This window comes from Mastigoproctus giganteus, chromosome 1 (genome assembly GCF_048544385.1).
Source record: "Mastigoproctus giganteus isolate SK-2022 chromosome 1, ASM4854438v1, whole genome shotgun sequence".
NCBI classification, from domain to species: domain Eukaryota; kingdom Metazoa; phylum Arthropoda; class Arachnida; order Uropygi; family Thelyphonidae; genus Mastigoproctus; species Mastigoproctus giganteus.
The window spans coordinates 85,807,851-85,820,062 of record NC_143575.1 but is presented as its reverse complement, the minus strand read 5'-3'; the positions used below and the strand labels follow the sequence as shown (position 1 = coordinate 85,820,062).

Sequence of the window (12,212 nt, the reverse complement as noted above, 5' to 3'; positions counted from 1 at the left end):
AATGCAAAATCTGTTTCCATGATTTTTTTAAGTTTGCATCGGCCGGCAAAAACTTACATAAAGTTGAATTTCCGTTAAGTCAAGTATTACGTAAGCCGGGGAGTGCTTATACTTCAATACATTTCACCTCAAAGAAATAAAATAAAAAACGCTTCTGACCTGGATTAGTGGGATAGTTTGTCCATATTTCATTTAAAAAATGCTTCATGAAAACAAGATGCCCCCCCCCCAGGGGATAATGCCCCACACTTTTGGAACCTCTGGACTAGACAAACTGTTAGAGGGGTTGGACAGGTGATACAGGAAGTGTTGGTTTTCTATTTATTTATTTTTGGCTTATGTTGTATAAGCTTGCTTTTTTGCATCATTTTCTACAACTATTACTAAAAGTTTCTGCATAAAAAAAATAAAAAAAAAGACTGAAAAGCACTTGTATGCGTTACTATACATCACTTGGTACTGGAGCTTATAGCACTGTCTGATGTAATAAAATGAAAACATAAATAAATTTAAATCAAACCTGAGTGTAGACAAGTGGGACTGTCACCCAGTCATGACCCCAGAGAAGGCTTGTTTTTGTCCTCAGTTCATTAATTTCCTATAAAATATGTAAAAATAATTAAAATTAATTTTAAATTGGCTTATTATTTTTCTATATACTAATTCTATGAATTAATGCCAGTTAGTATCTCATAAAGCAATTATCAAACCTATCTTAGAAGTATCTCAGTTCAAAATATGTACAATTAAATTTCACTTAAAGACACCAACATGTCAGGGATACCTTTCAGTACCCATTCTGTCCCCCACACTGCTTATGCTGATACAAATTGACAAAGGCCTGAAACAGAGCAAAAAGGACAAAAAAGTACAGCATTTTTCAAACTATAAGAATGGACATTTTTAAAAATAAAAATAAATAAATAATAATATAGATCTCCCACTGCAAATACAGTACTTTGTGTGCACTAGCTTTCTCATATTTTAAATTTAATGAATTCTATTTCTCATATTTGTTGGTATTTAGAGATCACAGTAATGACACAATAAATAGCATATTTACATTTTTCATTCACATGTAGTTTTCAGTCTTCATCAATGATATAACGTTTTGTAATCTTGCTTTCACAGTATGATATACCACCTTCACTGCCATCTAAAGTAGTGTTAAAGTTTTCAGAAATTCTAGAAATTTTCTGAGTTCACAACACCACCAAGTAGCTCACCACGATAGTAGGCTTTGAAGACTTGAATAATGCCCTGATCAATGGGTTGAATTAGTGCAGTTGTAATCTATGACAGAAACGCACTGATCTTGCCATCTTTCGATTTCAGGACATCAGCTGAAGGATGAACTGGCAGTGACCCAACAGTAACAGACTTTTCGTCAAGTTTTTTGAAAGCAAGTGGCATCTCACTAATGGTACAACTTGCTTTCAAACCATGAAGAAAAAATATCACGTCATCCAAGCGATTTTGAGTGGCTCAGTGCTTTTTGTATATTTTTAAGAAGTTTAAGGAAACACCAAAAAAGGAAGAAACATTATATGTTTACAAAAATAGGCATATACATGAGGTGTGGTATTAAAGTTCCCAGACTGATCCAATGAAAAGATGCAAAGTGAAGGAGTTCAAAAATGATTTATTTCTATTCCACATAATCACCACTGATTGAATGCACTTATTACACCATTCTAAAAGTTTCTGAAAGGGGCAAGCAAAGGTGTCCAAGGACACCTTTGGTTACTCCTTTCAGTTCAGTGGTTATGTTTTTCTTTATGTCCTCAAAATCCTGAAATCTTTCCTTTGAGGGCAGTTTTCACCTTGGAAAAGAGGGAGAAGTCCACTGATGCTAGATCAGGACAGCATGGTGGATGGTTTATCTGTACAATGCTGTGTTTTGTCAGAAATGTCTTCACAACAAGTGCAGAAATGGGCAGGGACACCTAGGGTCAAGAGCTGCATATCATCATCATTCAAACACGCTGGACGATTTAATGTGTCATCACCATAAACAGTTTTTCACATTTCATATATGTCTATTGCAGATTTTCCCAGTTTAAAACAAAATTTGATATTTATTTATTGACCCATTGCATAATCATGACACGGAACGTTAACGCTACTAACAAAACTGGTTGTTACAAACATTCAGCCTACTGTCATGCAACAAGAACCAGTTATTTTTCTCTTTAAATTGCAGCCTCACTTGGGAAATATACTTCAATAGTCTGTAGCACTTGTAGCCTCTCCCCCCCTTCACATGCAAACTCCTTGTGAATCACAGCCTGTCTGTTGAAAAATAAGATCAGCACCTTCTTGGTCCTGGATTTCTGTAAACAAAACTTTCTGAGCCTTGGTGATGATTTTTAAATCCACTGCAAGTTCTAGCACTTCATCTTGGGATCATATCCCCAGGGGCTCACATCTGGTGAGTATGGGCTTGGCACACCTAGGGTCATGAGCTGGATATCATCATCATTCTCTTTCTTGGTGATTTCCTTCTATTTCTGACTCTCTCTCTCTCTCTCTCTCTCTCTCTCTCTCTCTCTCAAAGAGTAACTCAGAATTTTTTTTTTTTTTTGGCTGGTGCAGCAAAAGCCTCAAGCTTCCTTGCACTATATGGCTAATAATAATAATATTGAAACACCCAACACTCATCTTCAGTGACAATACAGTTGAGGTAGGATTGTCTCGACAAATCTGGATGAAGTTTTTGCACGATAACGTTCTTCATTGCTTCTATTCATCTATGAGGCTGTGTAGCACAAATTTTGCATAGACCTTTCTTTACCCTAAACCTTCATGCAGAATTTAACAAATAATCATATTCATATAAAACTCATCAGCCATTATTCCAAGGATCAAATGATGATCTCTTGCCACAATTTCCTGAACTTTTGCAACTCTGTCCTCATTTCAAGAGGCTGGCAGATAGTCTCCCACTTCTTGGGTGATTGCAAACATCCTCACATCTCTCTTTGAACTGCTTGTACTGTTCAAACACAGTGGTACGATTTAATGTGTCTTCACCATAAACAGTTTTTAACATTTCATATATGTCTATTGCAGATTTTTCCAGTTTAAATCAATTTGATATTCATTTATTGATCCATTGCATAATCATGACACGGAACATTAACGCTACTAACAAAACTGGTTGTTACTTACAAACATTCAGCCTACTGGACAATCTCTGTACCACCATCTGTTGAGGGAGGTTTGAACTATAACATACCACTTCCATTTATTTTCAAACTTATCAAACATGACTGCAACAGCACTAGTCTGGGAAATTTATTGTCACACCCTTGTGCACTTGTGTGTTCTGTTCTATATACTGACCTGCAAATTTTCACACAAAAAGGCATTACACTTTGGAGAAATGAAATTCATTTCATTTCTCCAAAGGAAGAAAAGAAATTTATTGACATTTCTCTAAGAAATTTATTGACTTATTTCATAAATTTCCTTATGCGGATGTATAGAGAAATTAAGTGGTTTGAGTTTTATTATTTTCAATAACAGATCACTATTTTTGTAATACAGGTAAGGCAAAGAGAAGAAATTCATTTCAATTTTAAATAATTTTATTTCTGATGCTAATATCAAAATGTTTCCTCAAAATTATCTGTTAATGGATGCCAATTTGCTGGTTGTTGTGTTAGAGCTATCTAGGCCTCACCCTGGGGATGCTTCTGGGCTTCTGCCATCCTCAAAGAGATGCAATAAAAGTGAAACAAGTTAGTTAATATATGCAGTACATTACATTTCAAGCACCTTAAATTTTTTTCTTAAATTAATTGAATGTTTATATTTCTGTGATTAATAGACATGAACACTGCACGAATTATCCTGTTACCAATTAATTACTAACTTATTAACTAATAATATATAAAAGTAAATGTTTTTTACTTAACAATATACACCTCCCGACGTAATATTTATGCCACATTTTGTAATACAAATTGCAAATAACAACTTGTATTAAATAAAATTAATACATTATGTATTAAATAAAAACAAAATCAACAGAATATGAAACGATACACATATTTCAGGTTCAGTGATTTCATAAATTAAACAATTGCAGTAAACTATCAATGCAGTTTATTTATTTCTTCCTGTATTTAATAATAACGGTAATTAAAATATAACACGTCTTTAATGTTTCTGCAGCGATTAATATAAGTAAATAGTAATAATTCATGATTATGCATTTAGTAAACTACACAAAATATTATTATTAATAACAATTTTTAAAAAAAGCAACAACTTTTATGTGCGAAATCAGAACATTTCGTTTCTGCGCATCCGCCATACTGCCATTCATTATTCACGTATCTGACAATGAGATACGTGAATAATTAGCATTAGCAAGGACACATGATGCAAGAAAGCAAGCTTATATACATCAGCCAAAAAAAAAAAAAAAACACCCCCTTCTCATTTCGCCCATCCACTTGCTCCAAATGTTTGTCTAGTTCTGCCTTGAATATGTTGAAGCTATCAACTTCTACAATTAAGATGGAAGTTTGTTCCAGCAATCAGCCACCTGCTGGCTAAATGCAAACTTCCACACATCTATACTACAACTGTCTTTTCTCAATTTGAATTTCTGCCCTCTTAGGCGATTATTCTGAGCAAGAGAAAGAATTCCATCAGCATTGAGCATGCTCAAACCATTCAAGGCTTTATACACCTTAATCAGATCACCTCGTAAGTGCCTAGTCTCCAGACACTGTAATTTGCAAAATTTAAGCCTTTCTTTGTAAGAGCAACCCTTTGTTCCAGTCACTAATCTTGCCCTTCTCTGCACTCATTCCAACAGCTCTACATCCTTCTTAAAATGAGGCCTCCAGACCTGTATACAGTACTCAAGGTGTGGCCTGACCATTGCCTTATACAAGGGCATAATCACCTCCTTATCCCTGCTAGAAACGTTCCTGTATATCATTGACAAGACACCATGAGCTTCTCTTGCAGACCGTCTCCACTGTTCAGAAAACTTCATATCTCCCTGCACAATTATCCCCAGGTCCTTTTCACTCTCTACCACTGTCAGTGTAGTATCACACAGTTGATACGTTACTCTCGGGTTACTGCTTCCCATATGCAGTACTTTACATTTGTCAATGTTAAACTTCATTTGCCACCTCTCAGCCCATCCGCTCAACTTTTCTAGATTGTGTTGCAGCAGCGTACTGTCATTAGTGTCATTAACAACCCTGCCGATCTTCATATCGTCTGCAAACTTGGACATTAAGCCTGATATATCATCACCCCAGGGGCTCACATCTGGTGAGTATATGCTTGGCACACCCAGGGTCCCCAGCTGGATATCATCATTCTTCTCTTTCTTGGTGATTCCCTTCTACTTCTCTCTCTATTGGGGTAATTCAGAAATTTTTTTTTTTTTTTTTTGGCTGCTGCAGCATAAACCTCAGGCTTCCGTGCACCTTATAGCCAATAACAATAATAATAATAAATATCATTAACGAATATAGAAAACAACAATGGACCCAACACTGAACCCTGGGGGACTCCACAAATAAGATTAGTCTACGAAGAGCAGTGTCCATTGATTACCACCCTCTGTCTTCCCCCACTCAACCATCTCTTTATCCATAGCAGCAATTTGCCTCCAATGCCACACTGCTCCAATTTGTGCAGCAGTCTTCCATGTGCAACAGTATCAAAAGCCTTTCTAAGATCCAAATATAGGATATCAAATTTATTATTTGCATCCAGTTCCTTTGTGACTACATCAAATTATCCAATCAAATTTGTCAGACAAGACTTCCCCTTAACAAACCCATGCTGTGTCTGAGCTGTAACTGAAGTCTTGTCTAGACGATCCTGCAATGCTTCATTAACTAGTGCCTCCATTAATTTCCCTGGAACAGAAGTTGAACTAACAGTTCTGTAATTACCTGTGTTGCCATTTGATCCTCCTTTGTGGATTAGGGTCACATTTCCAGTCGATGTATACCTCCCCTGAGTCCAAGGAAGCTCTCATAATTATGGCTAAGGGTTTGCTTACTTCCTTTGCTGCCTCCTTTAATATAACTGGATACATTCCATCCACCCCAGGTGCCTTTCTTATGTTTATCTTCAACAATTTCTCCTCCACTTTACTCTCAGTTATTACAAGATTATCTAGCTTACTGCCAGAGTTTAATACACCTCTGGCTTTCCCCTCGCTAAATAACTCCTCATGTGTGAATGTCTATGCAAAATATTCATTTAGTTTGTTAGCTACCTTAGCAAGATCATCAACAGTTGAACCATCAATATCAAGTGGACCAATCTGATTCATCCTCTTCTAGAGTTTAAATAAGTAAAGAACTCTTTGCTGTTTTCTTTCCATCCTTTGCCAAAGATTTCTCGTAATCGCCTTTGCCTGCCTAACCTCCTTTATGACTTGGTTACACACCAGCTTATATCTATCATAGGCTTCCGTGTCACCTCTTAATTTATGTGTCCCATGCATTTTTCTTCTCTGCCACATGTCTAATTAGTTCATCTGACATCCATTTAGTCCTAAATCTTGAACAATATTTCTTAGTTGGTATGAAAAGCCTAGTAGCTTCCAAGATTATTTCTTTGAATGCTTCCCATTTTGAATTTGCTGTTGATAACATCAGTTGGTCCCACCGTATAGAATTTAAATACTGTCTCAGATCACTGTAGTCACCTTTACAAAAGCAAAAACCCTTCCCATAACCCCTGATGGTAGTTACCTCTTTAAGTAAATCCCACTTCAGCACACTGTGATCACTGCCACCTAGTGGTTCCTTTATCTGCAGATTCTTAATGCATGAAGAATCACTACTGCTAAACAGATCAAGGGTATTACTCCCTCTAGTTACCACCTGAACATGCTGCTGTAGAAAACAATCATCCAATAAATCCACAAAATTCTTGCTAGTGTGTGAGTGACCAACCCACAAATTCCAGTCAATATCCGGGAAATTAAAATCCCCCATTATAAGACACTCTAATTTACTGGCCTACTCTATTTCTCTGCAAATTGCTCATTATACTCATCAGATTCATTAGGCCTATAACACACACCTACTCTCATTTTTCCTTTTCCAGTGCTTATGTCACACCAAACAGACTCAACATTGCATTGTCCACCAATGTCAATTGGATGCACTTCCTTAGATTTTTTGTGTTTCTTAACTAACAGCATAACTCCTCCCCCCTTCCTGTCCTCTCTATCCTTTCTGTACACATTGTATTCCCCAAATTCCAATTCTGCACTGCTTACGTCTGTGTGACACCATGTCTCTGATATCCCAACAATATCTGCCTTTGATGTCTTGACTAGCACTTCAAGCTCATCAAATTTATTAACTATACTCCTAGCATAGGTGTACATGCAAGTATACATGCACCTGTTTCCACTCTTAGTTACCCTAACACAGCCCATGTATTTACTTGTTCCACTATGACTCCCAGCAGTCCTGGAAATCCCCACTGCCTTGCTTTCCAGGCTGCTGCTCAATTGCATTTCAATAGAAGCAGTGCAAGAATCCCTTTCACCTCTGCCAGTGGCTACTGTTAATCTATTAGTTCATGTATCCCTCCCAAGCTAGCAGTTTTCCGACCCACCTAACTCTGCCTTGATAGCATCAGCAAATATTCTTGCACCCTTTCTATTTAAGTGTATCCCACAATAGTATTCGAATAGCCTGTATAATTATATGAAAAAAATATAATAATAGTAATAAGTGCCTGATTTCTATTGGTACGATTTTAATAAAAAGGCTTGCCAATTTTTTCTAAAATTGACAAATATAAGATTTCATTAAAATCCATCCACTGGGAGTTGAGTTATCACATGACCTGGAGACAGGCAGGCATGGTGAAGGCCACAGACTCTAAAAAACTGAGTAATTATTCAAGATATAAGCATCGACTTTGATTACTTTTCCCCTCAAAAAAAAAAAAAAAAAAAAAGGAGAAAATTCTGTGCACAAGCCTTCATTGTGCTCAATGTAATAAAGTGATGACAAATAATAATATTTTAGGGCAAAAAGCCCTCAAACTATTACATTAGTTAATGCATTTGCATCATTACTACGTAGCTGATTTAAAAAAAAAACAAAAAAAAACCCCAAAGTTTGTACATTCATTGACATCATTATTGTAATGTCTTGTATTGTGAAATCCTTCATACCGAGTTTCCCTCCTTATACTTCAAATAAGCAACACTCCCCGATTAGAGAGGGCTATTGTCACTTATTTTCAGTTGAGTACCACCAAAAAAAAAAAAAAATCAGCTATGTAGTAAAGCAATGTTTCATTTTGTTTTGTTTTTGTTCTTTTTTAAAACAAATGAGATGATATTAAATTTTGCTTCAAATTGGAGAAAATTGCGACAAGCTCACAAATTATAAGTTTTAGTCACACTCCTCTGATTGTTTGTTATTTGATTTTTAGGAGCATTAGCAACTAAGGCTATATTGCTCCGGTGATATGCGGTGGTCACGGACTTGAACCCCAGTCTAATTAAGAACCGTGTGCTACGCACTGCTGCTCCTGCCCACCTGGCTACGGCGGTGCCTGCACTCCTCTTACCCTGTGTGGCTGTTCCGGGTATAAAGAGAAAATATTTATTTATTTTAGATGTATTGTAATGATGCTGTATGTGTTCTGGATGGATAAGAGGATCTGGCAAACCATGAGCACTGTTTAACAATTTGAACCCAAGAAATGGTACTAAAGTTCGCACATTGCGTCTTTCGAAAAACAACTTCATATTAAGAGAGAAACAATTCGTGTGATTCCGACAGATTTCACTATGTTCGTTCTGCACTGTATGACTGATGAACAAAAGCTGCTCAAACTAGGGTAACCAGACGTTTGCAAAAGCCGAACATGTTAGAGGGTATTTTTTATATATTTTTTTTTCCTTGGCCGGGGCCAGCATTTTAAAATTCAGTGAGATGTTCAGATTCTTTCCGGAAAGTGCAATGATGGCTTTGTTACATATATTACATTCCTATTTAAAACATGATCCAAAAGCAGATAAGAAGGCAGGGGCAGACTCAGGGCCGCATTTAAACTTGTGGCCATAAGCTATAACATGTATGAGGCGCTTCTCTCTTACAGTTCACCCATGGCAATATTAAAAAAGGATTTTTTTAAGACAGAGCGAGGCCCCTTATAATTTGAGGCCCTAAGCTGTAGCTTATATGTAAATCCAGCACTGGGCAGCCTGGTCATAAGGTCCACAGCAGCCTAGTGTGCCGAGGTACTTCAGGCATAGTGTTGGGGGAAAGGTGCCTCCAGTGGTTTTCCACATCTGCGCCATATGAACTCTGTGGAGACAAAAATTTTTTGTGTTGTAAATGAAGTATTGTGCTGGGTTCTGTTGAGTGTCCTGGCTTTTGGCCGCAGGGCCTCTGGTGGGATCCCACATTGCCCGCACACACCACTAGGAGGTAGCCAGGCTGCCGATAATTCTCTGGCTAGTCACCTCCAGGTTGCCTGAGCTTCCTGGAAAGAGACCAAGTAAAAAAAAAAAAAAAATAGGGTACAGAGAGTACAGGATGTACCGGAGAGGGTAAAGGAAAGGAGGTATAGACAGAGCGACAGAGGATGTAAGAGAAGGCATCCTCCACAGGTTGGGTGGGAATTCTCCCACCTAAGCGGAAGAAGAGGGCCCTCGAGAGGGTGGGAAGACAATCACGTATCAAGAGAGACACAGGTGAAACAATTCAAGCAAGCAACCTGAGTGTCGAGTTCAGTAGCTAGAAGTGGTCACAATCTAGGTGAAGATGCTCAGTATATGAGAAAAGGGTGTTGATCAATGTGCATCAGTTCCAGGACGTCGTACCAGTGATCTTCTTCTGGTGAAGAGATCATGGGCGAAGGCAGAGAAAGCGTGGTACTGGTCTTCCTCATTGATCAGAAAATGTTCATTTCCTCGAGGCAAGGCATGTATTTTTGATATGAGCAATGTTCGCAGGTCCTCGTAGAGCAGGCAAACATACAATAGGTGATCCCAGTCTTTCTTTTCACCACAAAGACAGTGAGGGTCATCCATGATGTTCATAGAGGCAAGTTTGTGATTTATGGGTCCATGGCCTGTAATTAGGAAAGTGGTATATAACCTTGGGCTGTACCATGCTGGAGCTTTAGGGTAGATCTGGGCCATTTCAGGTAAGAATTTTTTTAGTGATGGAACCTTTGGAGGCGGTATTCCATCTGTTTTGATGCTATTTGCTGGGTTTGTAGTGAAATCCAGGATGGTGGTAGGGAGTCCCTTTGCGAGCCAGTAGTGCACGCCTTTGCGAATTATCTGCAGGTCCAGAGGGAAAACTCCTGCCAAGACATGGAGCACTGGGTTGCTTACTGTGCAGCAGGCACGGGTGATAGTGAGAAGGATATTACGCTGGATGGAGGTGAGCTTCCTTTAGTTATGAACAATGAGTGCACAATGATACCAGACACCTGCACAGTAGGTTATAGTGGGAATAAATACAGCTTTGTATAGCATTTGCAGTGAGCGGCGATTTAGGCCCCAATCAGACCTGCTGATCCTCACTACCATTGCCGTGTAGTTCCTGACTTTGCGATGAAGGTAGTCTATATGCAGGTAAAATGTGAGCTTGGGGTCGAGAATTACCCCAAGGTACTTCATCTCAGTTGTCAGTTTGATAGTTCTACCAGCAATTTTAATCTGCGGTGGCCTGCTTATTTGAAGGGTTCCTCTGAGTAGAATTGAAGTAGTTTTCTCAAGGGATATATGGAGTTTATGGAGGCTGGCCCATTCTTTTAGCTTTGTAAGGGCTCCGTTGGCTGTTGTTTCCAGGGAAGCTCTGGAGTTTCCAGTGACTGTTAGTATCAAGTCATCTGCGAAGGCTTGGGTGGAAACATCCCCCAGGTCTAGGTTCATGAACTCGTCCATGACCACATTCCATAGGAAAGGGCCAGGGACAGAGCCCTGGGGGCATCCTCTGTAGACATTTCTGGAGACTTGTCGATAGGCATTTCTGACTGTAACACTTCTGTTGTGAAGATAGTCCTGTATGCAGCTGTAAAGATTTGCTGGAATGCTAGCTTCTCTGAATCTTCGTAGTATACTTGGCCATCAGAGCGAGTCAAAGGCCCCGGCGAAATTCACTGATATTACTAAGACGTATTTGGTGGCTGAATTTTTGACTGAATCCGTGAGCTGTCGAAGAGTATCTTCTGGGTACTTCGGGCAGTTTTACAGGCGAACATACGGATGTCGAGTCGCCCATGCATTGGGCCAGTTGGATCAGAGCCCAGTAGGAAAAAGTTCCCAGTCCGCCCCTGTAAAAATGTAGGAAAGTTCTTTCAACGATCAGCCCCACCTTCACTCCGAAATTTCTACACAAGATGTACCACCTACTGAGAGTTTTTACCTACATAAGTAGTGTCAAGGCATCATTTAATTTTGGCTCATATGGTGGCTACCTTCACAACAAGATACCAGGTATTGCACTACTTCGAATAAACAACGCTTCTCTAGTAGAGGAGACTACTGTTATTTATTCTCAGGCACCACCACCACCCTGATGGCACCGTTTTGAAATATGGTATGGGATAAAGTTCTTGGTTATCCTCATACTATCCCTATTAGACTTAGAAAAGAGATAAAGATGTAGGAAGGTGATAGGAGAGGTAGAGGAAGGAAATGCCACAGAAGGAAGAAAGGGGCAGTTGCTCCTTCGACTCACACTCAAAGCTCATATATTCCTCGAATAGACAACGCTTCCCCAGTAGAGAAGACTGTTGTTACCTATTCGAGGAACCTCAGCTCCTTCAACTCACACACAAAGCTCATATATTCCTCGAATAGGCAATGCTTCCCCAGTAGAGAAGATTGTTGTTAGCTATTCGAGGAAACTCAGTGGCCATCAGGTCCCCCAGACGGCACCGTCTGGGGGACCTGATGGCCACTGAAATATGGTATGGGATAAAGTTCTCGGTTATCCTCATACTATCCCTATTAGACTTAGAAGAGAGATAAAGATGTAGGAAGGTGATAGTAGGAGAGGCAGAGGAAGGAAATGCCGTAGAAGGAAGAAAGGGACAGTTGCTCCTTCAACTCACACTCAAAGCTCATATATTCTTCGAGTAGGCAACGCTTCCCCATTAGAGAAATTTGTTACCTATTCGAGGAAACTCGGTGGCCATCAGGCCCCTCCCCAGACGACACCGTTTCAGGG

General features: G+C 39.1%; 1 protein-coding gene across 1 annotated transcript in view; it reads right to left on the bottom strand.

Annotated features, from left to right (window-relative positions):
* Positions 1-12,212, bottom strand: part of LOC150090963 (bestrophin-4-like) — a 102,287-nt gene that overhangs the window by 37,134 nt on the left and 52,941 nt on the right. Inside the window, exon 6 of the mRNA XM_090378750.1 lies at positions 521-598. Within this exon, the coding sequence (XP_090234876.1) occupies positions 521-598 (78 nt within the window). The remainder of the gene's footprint in view (positions 1-520; positions 599-12,212) is intronic.